This window comes from Trichosurus vulpecula, chromosome 1 (assembly GCF_011100635.1).
Source record: "Trichosurus vulpecula isolate mTriVul1 chromosome 1, mTriVul1.pri, whole genome shotgun sequence".
NCBI lineage: Eukaryota > Metazoa > Chordata > Mammalia > Diprotodontia > Phalangeridae > Trichosurus > Trichosurus vulpecula.
The window spans coordinates 447,044,702-447,057,939 of NC_050573.1; the positions used below are offsets into that span (position 1 = coordinate 447,044,702).

Sequence of the window (13,238 nt, forward strand, 5' to 3'; positions counted from 1 at the left end):
TTTGACTTGAAAAGGACCTTAGACATCTAGAGAATCTTCTCGACAACCTTCCCAATAAATGGCCATCTAGCCATTACTTAAAAACCTCTAATGAAGGAGATCTGTTATGTACCAAGGCGACCCATTCCATTTTGAAGTAGCTCTTATTATCAGGAAGGATTATTATTATTAGAAGGAAATGGCAAACCACTCCAGTATCTTTGCCAAGAGAACCCTGAATGGGGTCACGAAGAGTCAAACATGACTGAAACAACTGAACAACAATATTAGGAAGTTTTTCTTAAAATAATGCTAAAGTATGTCTCTCTCCAACTTCTCTTTTGCTCCTACTTCTACCTTCTTTGTCAGAAGAACAGTTCCTTTAGGTATTTGGAGGCAGCTATCCTGTCTTCCCTAATTTAGATTTCCCAAGACTAAACACCTGCAGCTCTTCAATAGATTCTTGAGTGACATAATCGAGAGGCCTTTCACCAACCAAGTTGTGCTCCTCTGGAACCTTTCCAGATTATAAATGTTCCTCCTAATGTATCTAAAGCTGACCCCAGTATTTTAATGGGCGCAACGGAATGATTACTTCCCTCGTTTTAGATACTGTTTCTCTTAATACAGCCTGAGATATTTTGCTTGATTTTGTTTTATTTTATAATAATAATCTGAATTTTGGGTCATATCTCCCTATCAGGTACTTAAATTCCATAAGGATGGGGATTTTGTTGTATCTGAAACAGTGGTGTAGTACAGGGCTGTCCACATTATGGCCCTTGGGCCACATGTGGTGTGCAGTATGATTTTCTTTTTTCTTCTTTTTAAAAAAATTTTTTTTTTTTGTGCAGTGCAGTTTTTGTGTGGCCTGCCTGTGGGTTTTAATTTTCATGAGCGAAAAAAATAATAGTTTGCATGAATGTGTATTAGATTTTAAAATTCCATCGCTAATAAATAATCTCATTGGTGTTAATTTTCTTTGGTGTTTTTAAGCAGCATCATGGAAGGGATGGAACATATCGCACAGAATTTTCAATCTGTGGGATGCGTTCTGTCTGTATGAGGCAGACTAGTTAATATGCACCTCCCTTTATATTGTTGTGTTGTCGCTTTATTGTTCTGTGTTTGCTTTCGAGCTTTGCACCTTTGCCTGTAGTACTGATGACGCACGTTCCCCAACTTTCTATTAGTGTACTGTATTTTTTATTCTGGGTACAGCCCTTGAATAATTATTCTATTTTAATGAGGCCCTAAGATAACCTAAGGTTGGGCAGCCCTGGTGTAGTAGAGTACTAGCCTGGGAGCAAGGAACACTTGGGTTCAAACCCCACCTGTGACCCCTCTAGTACTTGTGCTGTACACCTGAGTAATACCTGTGAAAAGGACCTCAAGAGGGTGTTAAATGATCTCACAAGTGTATAAATGCTTTGCAGACTTTAAAGTGTTTTATAAATATCATTATCTAAGCTTTGTTTCTCTGCTGACACCCAGCATGGTACATAGTGCTGTACATTTATAATAACATAGTAGGCATTTAATAAGTATTTGTTGAATTGAACATAGGCTTATAGATCTAGATCTATACTGAAGTGACCCTGGAGGTCTTCAGTATAATCCCTCAGCTTATAGATGAGGAAACTGAAGCCTAGGGAAGTCAAGTCACTTACTTAAGATGACATAGGTAGTAGGTATAGGATGGAAAGAATATGATAAGATTATGGAGGGTCTTGAAAAATTAGGTAGAGAAATTTGGACTTGATGCAATGGTTATTTGGGAAATACTGTAGGTTTTTTGAGCAGTACAAGTATGATGAAAGTAAAATTTTATGATTTGTCTGATTTTGGTACGCAGCATGGGCTTAAGGGAGAACATCAAAGGAGGCAGAGAGACTAGGAAGCTGTCTTCTAATACTAACCCAAATATGAAGTGAGGAGGGCTTGGACTAGACCAGAGCAATAGGATCAGAGAGGAAAGAATCTGAGAGATGTTTAAGAGGAAGTGCTTGGTGATGGACTGGATATGAGGAATGAAGGTAAGGTAGGAAATGTTGAATGATTCCAAGGATTCTAGCCTGTCGTATGGAGTAGCACCTGTGGCAGAAATTGGGGAAGGAAGCTAATTTGGGAAGTAAGTTGAGGAATTCTGTTTTGAACATGCTGAGTTTGTACTCACAGCAGGGCATCCTGTAGATAGGTGGAAATAAGTGACTGGAGCACAGATCCTCAGCTGTGGAGGTGTAGATTTGAGGTGACTTATGTTGGTCACTTAAGGATCAGCCTAGATAATTAAGAGAGGTTAGCCATAAATTGATGGTTCGTTTATTTTTCCACAGCAATTTATGGAGACGTTCTATTTAAATGTGAAATAGTGGTGATTTGCCTTGGTACAGGTAGTACCCCACATGGATGAAATAGCTGTTCTTTTGAAATACTGAAGTGGTCTTTAAAAAAAAACAAAAACCTGCCCTTAGCTAATCTTAGTTTGTTAGAAGGAATAAGAGAAAGAAATAAACTTGTAAATGTTCAGTTTAATTGATTACGAAATACTAAATTGACAACATTCAACAAGACTATGCTACATACAAGATACTTAGCTGATGATTCAGGCTTACAGATAATCGTTGATAGGGCTAGAAATCCTGAATAAATTACAACATGACTAATGATAATTGTGCTTTAATAAATATTTCTTCAAAATCTTACTTTAAAAAAAATTAAGAAAAAAATTGAATGAGAGGAGAGCAGAAATACACTAGTTTTTCCCTAGAAAAGCCCTGTCTCTAGAAGATGGTCTCTGCTGTTAGACCTAGTTTCTGCTTAAATACCTCCCATGATGGTATTGTCGCTTTCTCCTAAGGCAGGCTGTCAGAGTTGTCGGACAGCTGTAAAATTCTTTTCCTCTGTCGAGTAGAAATCTGCTTCATTATGATTTGATCCATTAATCCTAGTTTTGACTTCTACTTATCATGGCGTCTTCCTTTTCAACATGGTGTTGCAACAGTCTGCTAGCAACTGCTGTGAGGTGTAAGACCCACCAACAACCAGCACACAGAAAACTGCCAACAATCTCAATTTAATCAAGCATATAAATATTCACTTAGCTCAGGGGGAAAAGCCAGCACCCTGAGCTTCAGACCAAATACAAACAGAGCAAATAAACATGAATCAACAGACAGATTTCTGTCTGACAAAATCACAATATCTAGTTACCAGAGAAGCATCAACATCTGAGTTTTCTCCAAAGCCAGGGAGCTAACAACGTTTGGCCCAGAGTCATGCGCCACTCCTGCTGTAGCTCAGAGCTCCAAAGGAGAAAGCCAGCCTCTGAGTTTATATATCTTGTTCAGGGTCAAAGGTGAGTCACACATGTAACTCACCCACGTGACCTAAAAGCTTCACAAAAATGCGACTTAAACCCATGTGGTCTAAAAGCCTCTTGTCACAAAAGTCACTCAAACCCTTGTAAACTAGGCTTTCCCTTGAGGCAAGGTTGTCATCAAGGACTCCTAATTTAATCAAGGAAACAAAGGCCAAACTCTTCAAGGGCACTTGGTTGAATAAGTGCTAAAAGCCCATCCTGATTGCCAGTACACATGGTAGACTTTCAAATATTTAAACCACTGTTAAGTCCCTTTAGTCTTCTAATCAGGCTAACCACCAGTACTTCTTTGAAGTATTCTTTGACTTGGTTTCCATATCTCATCATGCTGGTTCCCCTTTTTTGATTTAAACGTGTTGTCCACATGGCATTTAGTTAGTATAGTTCATTTGTACATGAAACATCACTGAAATCCTCTGACTTAGCTGAGGGTTTTAGGGAAATTACAGAGGGGTCAGAGGTGATATTTCAATCAAAGTCTGCCTGACTCCAAGCCTAGCACTTCATCCACTACACCATGCTATTTGTACATCTAATAGTAATCTAATAACTAATTATGAATTAGAATATCTTTTTGTTTTGAGGGAGAAAACAGCTAAACTTAAATTCCAAATATCGCTAATGACATTGGGATAATTTTGAATGATGTAATGTTTCTTATTTCTTTAGGACAGTTATATGATGGCTTTGATGAAGAATATGAATGTCCTATTTTGGATGAGGACAGAGTGAGTATAAGATTATTACTATTTTTTTGGTTCAGAATTGTACTTTTATCATTATGGGGAGTTCCCCATACTAATGCTGAGCTGCAACTCTTCTGGATTTTATTGTCTTGGAAAATTGTTTAGGGGCACAGAGAAGTTATATTACTTAGCCAGAGTCTAAAAGCTATTATGTGTTGGAGGCAGGATTTGAACCCAGGTCTTCATGACTCTAATGCAAGTTCTGTATACACTATGCTATTCTCCACAGCATAATGGTTATTATTGCTGCTTATTATTATTGGATGCATCACTATATAGAGATTTTCTATTAATATAATTAATGATCAGTAGCTTACTTTATGCCCTTTATGTTTTTAACATTGCCTAACAATTAAAATGTTTCTTATAATTTAATGGAAAAATTGGTCTTTATTACACTTTTTTTAAACAGGTAGTTGATGAGTTAGAAAATAAAATGAAAGAAGGTGGAGTTATTGTTGACTACCATGGCTGTGACTTCTTCCCTGAACGATGGTTTCATATCGTTTTTGTGCTTCAAACTGATAATTCTGTATTATATCCCAGACTTGAAAAGAGGTAAGAGAAGAATTTGTTTCTTATAGAACATTATTTTACTTTTTAAATTAAATTTCATTTTTACTAAGATATACTATCTCACCTCCTCTCCCACCCTGAGCCCTATTGAGACAGTAAGAAAAACAAAACCCATGTGACAATCCTGTAGGGTTAACAGAACAAATTCCTGCATTGAGACCATGTCAAAAAACAACACCACATATCTCTGTATTCTGCGTCTTTCACTTTTCCATCACCTCTATCAGCAGGTGGGTAGCATATTTCATCAGGAGTCCTCTGGAATTAGGTTTGATCATTATGTTGATAAGAGTTCCTGAATCTTTAAAAGTTGTTTATCTTTTTACACAATACATAATATTGTTACTATGTAAATTGTTTCCCTGATTCTGCTCAGTTCACTTTGTGTCATTTCATACAAGTCTTCCCAGGTTTCTCTGAAACATCTTCCTTGTTATTTCATATAGCACAACAGTATTCCATCACATTCCCATACCATAACTTGTTCAGCAGTTCCCAAATTGACAAGCACCACCTCAGTTTCCAGTTCTTTGCCATTACAAAAAGGGTGCTATAAATATTTTTTTATGAATGGATCCTTTTCTTCTTTCCTTGATCTCTTTGGGGTATAGACGTAGTAATGGTGTCAGTGGGTTAAAGGAGATGCACCTTTTACAGCGTTTTAAACTTTTATCCATAATACTGACCAAGAACAACAGAACAAATAATTAGTCTGAGAAAAACACCATCTTGAGTATAAAAATTACAAAAGCTCATGTTTACATATCATTTTATAGTTATAAATCTTTTTTCATACTGACTGTTTAAAGTAGGTAGGGACCATATTATTCCCACTCTACAAATAAAGAGACGAAGCTTAGATTTGTTGAATGATTTGCCTAAGAACATACAGCCAAAAAGTTGTAGAGCTGGAATTTGAATTCAGATCTCTTTAGACCTGACTTTCTTGACTTTTTTCTTTCTTCTGCATGTGGTTGCCTTACCATAGACTTCAGACTTCATCTACGTGGCACAGTATTCTGATTGTAGATTAAAAGGATTAGTTAAGATTTAGACAATATTTTCTTAATGGAAAGACTCATTTGACTGGTCAGATTGAGAAATTTTTATTCTTTTATGGTTTTTCCAGGCAGTAAAACCTTTCTTTGACTGGTAGGGGCTTGATAAACACTTTCCAAGTGGCTGATTGGATCATGTCTTATAGGAAGGCAGCAGAGTACCTCTCTTTTCTCTCAAATACAAAGTCCTAGGATTTCAACAAAGAATTATTCTGGGTACAAGATTAGAGAATAGTTGCATCAGGGAAGATGTTTGGAATGCAGATCTTGAAAAATATTCAACTGAAAAAATTAACCAGGTCTTATTTTTTTTAGCAATCTGTTGAATTAGAGATTTAACTTTTTAGTTAGTTCATATTCTCAGTATTCTTTGGAATAGAGAAATAAAACTATTATCTACATGTGAAAGGAGGTACATATCTTCTTCCCTTTTCTCTAATTATATTACACAGTTTAACAGTTGATGATAAACTAATTGTGGTTATGTCTTCTCCCCCCAACTAGATTGTAAGCTCTTTCTGAACAGAGGTTATATTGTGTGTTTCTTTAGATATAACACCATAGTAGGCACATATGTAACAGTGCTCAGTATAAATGGGGAAACTGAGTTATGGACAGCCTGCAACACAAGTCAGGTTTGAACTTGTGGATTTGATCTCTCAGTTTTGACATTCCTATCTAACTGCTTCTCAAATTCTGATACTTCTAAATTGTTGCCTCTAGTTTTAAAATGAAATGTCTAGAAAGTCTTTTTACATCAACCTTCAGCAGTTTTTTGGAGGGAGGGGTGGTTCCTAAACAAATACTTGTTCCATTCAGATTTTGTATATGTGTGTCTAAACCCCAACTTTGTTTTCTAGGGGATACAGTGTAAAGAAACTACAGGATAATATTCAGTGTGAAATTTTCCAAATTCTTTATGAAGAAGCCATGGCCTCCTACAACCATGAAATAGTACACCAGCTGCCCAGCAATGTACCAGAAGAACTAGAGAATAATTTAGATCAGATAACGAAATGGATTGAGCAGTGGATAAAAGATAACAATTGAACCTTGAGAGCAAAGCATGGACTTTCAAGGTTTTCCACATGATGGTTAAAGATTTTCTTGATGATTTCTCCTTCCCCATGGAATAGAAATTAAGACAGCATACACCAAATTTTACTATCTAGGACTGTGTTGTATAAGTAGCAGATGGACAATATATAAAGTTGAGTTATGACTAAATTTTTTTTCTCCATGAGAAAACTGAAAAACCCCAAATACAATGAATTAGATATTAAGGACTTTTTAAGTTTAGGAATATTCAGCATTCTCATTTATTTTGGCTAACTGCTAAAGAATAAGTAAATTTGAGAAAATAGGTGGAAATCTTGAATATTTGACATGAAAAAATGAAGGCTAGGAAATACTGCTGACATAAAAGAGTCTAAGGATAAAGCTAAAAACATTACATTAAGTGTTCTATTGGTGGTAAATTGCTGTTGTTTTTTTTAATCTTGGATGTTGGTTATAAATTAGGATAGTCACAAAGTAAATGGTGAGATCTTTGAGAAAGTAGCAATTTTTTTAGTACAAGAGTTCATTGAGCTCTTTTGTCTATAAAATCACTGCTGATCCTGGCACTGATAATTGTGTCTGCAGAAGAGTAAGCCAATGACATTTTCTGTATATGGAAGGGCAATGGCAAAGTCTTCTGTGCACCCATGGAAACTGTAAATACAAATTTATTAGTTGACTAATTTCAGTCGTTAAGTTTCATGAAAATTCATGTGATAATGCTTTGCTACCATATAGGTGGTGGTAATTAGATAAAATTTTAAAATATAGTGATTGTGTATTTCATGAAGATGTGTTTAACATTGATGACTAGCACTTTTCCTTCCCCTTCTAAAAGTATATTTCTGTGCCTTACTGATGTATTCTTGGACCATGAAGCAGGCCTTGGCCTTGTTCCTTTACCTGTGCTACTCTGAACTACTTCCTTTGCCATGCTGAGAAACAGTCCTTTCAAAGGTCACCAGTTGTAAGTCTACAACTTCAACCAGAAAGTGATCAGAGTCAGTGTTTTTGTGAAAGGAAGTCAGATTCATTGTTGGTGAGGATCTGAATGTCCAGCTTTAGGACATCTCCACTTGGACATACTTCTTAAATTCAGCCAGCCCAGAGAGCACTAGATTTATGGTTGGGAGAAACCTGAGTTCAGATCTTGTCTGATATCTATCAGCTGAGAAAATTAGAAACTCTGAGCTTCAATATGCCCTTATAAAGAATGGTCACTGTTAGCTGCACAGAGTTATTGTGAGAAGAGTGATTTATAAACTTAACAGTGATGGAGAATTGTGATCAGTTATATTCCCCAAACTTGTTCCTATTTCTGACTTCACTATTTTTGTCTGTGGTGCCACAATTCACCCTCTTTTCTGTGTCTACTTGCAAAGTTTCATCAGTTCTACCTTTTTGACATCTCTTGGATTTCTTCTCTGTTCTTACTCGATTACCATCTTAGGTAAGTATGGGCCACTGCAAAAAGCCTCCTGCTTCATCTCCCTCCTCAGGACGTTTATCCTTCTCCATATCTACCAGTCCTGCTGCATCTACCAATGACATTATTCTAAAGCACAAGTCTCATTATATTGCACTTCTGCTTATAAAACACCAGAAGCTTGGTGCTTCTTTTTTATATCAATATATCAATATCAGTTCTTTCTGACATTCAAAACCTCTCACAACCTGGCTCCAACTTAACTTTCTGGCCTTTTTATACATTATACATTTATACATTATTATATTATATATTATACATTCTACAGTCCCCTCACTGACGACCCACAAGATGTGCCTTTTCCATTGACTGTCCTTATACCTCGAATGTTTTTCTTAACCATAGTTCTTAATCCCCAGTTTCCTTCAAAGCTCAACTCAAGCACTGTATTCTACCTGAAGCCTTTTCTCTTTCCTGAAGCTACTATTTATTGCCCTGCCCTCCCCACCCCTTTAAATAACCTTCTGTTTATTTTTATATACTTATATAAGTAGATATGTATAGATACGGATATGTCCCTCCCTCAAAAGAACATAAGCTCCTTGAGGGTAGGGACTCTGATTTTTGTCTTTGTCTTTTTAGCACCTAGCACAAGTGCCTGGCATATAGTTGTACTTAATACATTCTTATTGAATGTTTCAAAACCTTGGTATTCAACTCTTCCCTCTCCATGTTATATCTAGTCAAGTCAATTCTACCTTCATGTTTCTTAAATTTGTCCCAGTTTCCCTTTTGCCTCCACCCACCTCCTCTGTATAGGCCCTCAAAGTCACCAGTACTTATGACATCACACATGCTCAGGTCTCTCCAGTTCTCACAAAATACACCTCCTCTTGACCCTTTTACCTTGTCCAGCTACTTTCCCAACCTTCTCCTTGCTATCACTGACAAACAGATGCTTCATCACCACCCATTCTTTTCTCGTTAAGATTTTGTCCCAACAGTCTCCTGAAACTGCCCTCTCAAACATCACCAGTGATGGCATATTGTTGATCATCCCTGTTTATTGGAGTAGTATCCTCATATATAGCTTTAGTGACACAATACAACCTTGCTTATCCTCTATAATAGGTACTTGGTCCCATTAGCTTTTTTTTCCCCCAGGTGCTTGAAGTGGGTATTCCCCAGTGTTCTGACTGTGGTTGCCTTTTCTCTCCATATACTCCCTTGGCAATCTCATTTGCTTCTATGATTTCAGCGCTTGGCATATTACTCCAAAGTCTGTATTCCCATCTCCAGTTATTTATCTACGACTGCCTGAGGTATCTCCATTTGGATGTCCCACTAGCACTTGAAACTCAGCATGTCCAAGATCTTTCCCTCCCTTATAACAGAATCTCATATTCAGAGCTTTGCCATTAATAGTGGAATGTAAGCTTCTGAAGGACAGAGGCTGGTTTTATGTCCATAGCACAGTGCCTTTCACACGATGACAGAGTTAAGAGATTAATGGGACCTTAAAAGTCATCTAGTCCTAGCCCTCATTTTATTTATGTATTTATTTTTGTTTTTTGGCAGGGCAGTTGGGGTTAAGTGTCTTGCCCAAGGTCACACAGGTAGTACATGTGTCAAGTGTCTGAGGCCAGATTTGAACTCAGGTCCTCCTGACTCTAGGACCAGTGCTCTAGGCTGCGCCATCTGCCTGCCCCTCCAGCCCTCATTTTAGAGATGAGGGCACTGGTGCCCAGAGGGGTGAGGTTGTTTGCTCTGTTATTCAGGTAGTAAGTGGCAGAGACTAGATTTGAATTCAGACCCTACATCTCCAGATCCAGTACCAGTACTCTTTCTACTTTACCAGCTTCCTTTGAAGAAAAAAATATCAAATCAACTTTCATAAATGCCATCTGAAATTCCCTTCCATAGTCAAAAATGGTAAGGTTTCCCTCTCACTGTTCTTTGAAACATTACATTCTGTAATGCCTATTATATTTGAGAGCAATATGACCCTTTTGGGATTTGCCAGGGCTGGATATAGATTAATCAGACACCCAAAGGCTTCTCACCCTAATCTGAAGCATTGGAAACATTTTTCCTTCTGATGTTCTTGGGAACATCTTTAACAAAAGACTTTTTGTCTTTTGTTCTTTAACAAAATAGCTTTATGTGTAAAGGCAACAGTACTTTTAGAGTGTGAACAAGACTAGCAGTGCCTAAATGTAATTTTTTAATATATAGTTGTATATATTGTTTATATATATAGTTGTATTTATAGTTAACATATATATATATATATATACACATACAGTTGTAAGGCCAATTCCTAAAGAGTTTCTAGGCAGAAAACTGTTTAGGAAGCCAAGGCTGAGGCTTCTGGATTCATAATGACTAAGGTTGGCCAGACCTCGTCTTAACCCCTCTCTCTTGCCTCTCATATCTAGTCAATTACCCAGACTGGTACATTCACACTACCTTCCACATCCATTCCTTCACTCTTTGTTCCCATTGTCACTAAATTAGTAGTACAAGCTTTCATTATCACTGGACTCTCAACTACTGAAATAGTCTGCTTTCTCTAATCCATTTTATACTGCTGTCAGAATGATTTCTCTCACATGTAAATCTAGTTGTATCACTACTCCGATATAAGTGGCACTCTATTGTTTCCTAACAATTAAATATGATGAACATTTCTTAAGCACCTGCTACTCCCCACCTATCTTTGTATTATGTTGCCTAGCTATATCTAGTACTCTAGTTTCCACCCTGGTGTCCTGATCTAATCTAGCTCATGCCCAGCACTCTGCCTTCTGCCCATCTGCACACTGAGCCTAGTACCCTTCTTACCTTTTCCCTGCTTTCTGCCTCTAGATCTGGAAACTAATCAAATGGATTCCACCATTCCTAGAAAAGACATATTAACCAGTTGCCCTGACACTTTACTCTCCATCGCTTTGACTCCCAAGCCAAAACATCCTTCTCTGGCCAGCACTCTTAAAAGTGTTAGACCCCCTTATGAGAATGTAAGCAGGGACTGTCTTGTTTTTTAAGTAAAATGTGTATGTCCAGTACTTAGCATAATGCCTGGCATAGAATAGAAGCGATTAATAAGTGCTTTTTCACTCATTACATTTTGGGCAAAAACGTAATGTGCTGTGGACAAAGGGCTGGTCTTGTGGAGGACCTGTGTTTAAATTCTGTTTTTGGCACTTACTAGCTATGGCTCATTCAACTGCTCATTTTCCCTGAGCAGCTCTGAAGCTCTTAAGTTATAGTTATGTGAGGGGAGTTCCCATATCAGTAGTTCCCTACACCAATTAAATTGAAAGTATGGATCTAACACAAAATGCCAGAAATTGTGTGAAGTGCTGGGGATACAAAAATGAGTGCTTGTTGGCCTGAAGTTCATAGTCTACTAGGTGTTATAGCTCCTAGGTGTACAGCATCAAGGCCCTTCGTTATCACTACTTTTACCTTGTTCTCCATAAACTATACTGCACTGTACTGCAAACATCCTGTAACCTCCAAACCCTTGTGTTGTTTCTTGTGCTATTTGCTACAATGGAAATAGTTCTTTCCCTCCATTAAATTTCTACCAATCCCTAACGGCCCAGCTGTCACCTCCATGAGACTAATCTCTATGCCACATCACCCTGAAAACAGAAGTGCAGGATCAGAATCTCAGAGTTGTCCTCATCAACTATGTAGTTGAACGAATACATGAGCAAAGATACCTTCAGCCACAAATCCAGCAAGTTGTGATTCATTCTTTGCTTGGAAACTGATGACGACCTCACCTGACAGCTAATGCATTTATTGTGTTATCCTGGTATCTTGTACGATCATTTGTTTTTGTGTCTTATCCACATTCTGAAACATGAGCTCTGTGATGGTAAACACCATGTCTTGCCCAAATTTTGTATCTTTCCCAGTCCTAGCATAGTGCTCTGCATATGGTAGGTACACAATAAATTTTGAATGGCTGTTGAATGTCATAAATGTCATGCAGTATTTGGGGGGGGGGGTGTGGATGGGAAGGTGCTGATGGGAGCCAGGGTCAGGAAATTAAACCATGATAGTTTTCCACCTCCTTCTCCCAGTGTTATTGTTAAGTTGTTTTTCAGTAGTGTCCCACTCTGCATGAGCCCGTTTGGGGTTTTCTTCCCCAGTCTTCCACAGTAACTCTCCATTAAAACTAAGCTGGGCTTACTATCGCCCCAAATACGGGATTGAAAAGCAGAAGGGGGTCTTAGTGTTCACTTGGCCCAACTCCTTTATTTTACAGATGCAGACTTTAAGACTCTGAGCCCTTAGTTAACTTCCCCAAGATCACACAAATAGCTGGCTGGGATTGGAAACCAGCTCCTTGGATCCAAATCTGTCATACTTCCTATTGCATGCGCTGCACGTGCCTTCATGTCCTCATCCAAATTCTACCTCTCCTCAAGATGCATATGTAACTACAAAACTTCACGATTAGAGTCCACATTGCTTCCCGTTGTATCCAAACTCCCATGCTACTCCCCTGTATCTCTATTGCTGTGACACTTTTTTACACATTATTTTAGTACTTTATATTTGTGTATCTTCACCCCATCCTATTCCCACGAGTGCAAGCTAACTTCTATTGTACTTTGCAGCACAGTGATAATAGGACACAATTCCAGTTAAATTGGATTGAACCCTAGGTGGTCCAAGAATCACTGTTGGAGCAAGAGTGCCAGACAAGCCCTTGCGCCTCATCTTGTCAGAGATAGCGAAAGCCGAACTTAAACAATGGCGAGACTTTTTATCCAGGATTTAACATTGAAGCCAGGAACCGCCTTGTATAGGGTGTGCTATGGTGAGTCTAAACTTCAGAAACCCTTCTGTCCTGGCCGGAGCCTTCCGCATCCTAGCTCCACTACCCCCGCCCCCGTCACGTCCCCGGAGCCTGTTGTGCCCCTGAAGGAAGGAAGCCAGGCTGCGAGGGCGGGCAGGGAAACGCGAGAGGAAGCTGTGTGCACACCCTCTCA

The 13,238-nt window shown here is 38.2% G+C and overlaps 1 protein-coding gene across 1 annotated transcript in view; it reads left to right on the plus strand.

Moving 5' to 3' along the window:
- Positions 1-7,570, plus strand: part of LOC118854150 (adenylate kinase isoenzyme 6) — a 10,006-nt gene extending 2,436 nt beyond the window's left edge. Inside the window, exons 3-5 of the mRNA XM_036764492.1 lie at positions 4,031-4,089; positions 4,520-4,665; positions 6,602-7,570. Coding sequence (XP_036620387.1) covers positions 4,031-4,089; positions 4,520-4,665; positions 6,602-6,791 — 395 coding nt within the window. The 3' untranslated portion in view covers positions 6,792-7,570. The remainder of the gene's footprint in view (positions 1-4,030; positions 4,090-4,519; positions 4,666-6,601) is intronic.
- The last annotated feature ends 5,668 nt before the right edge of the window (positions 7,571-13,238 follow it).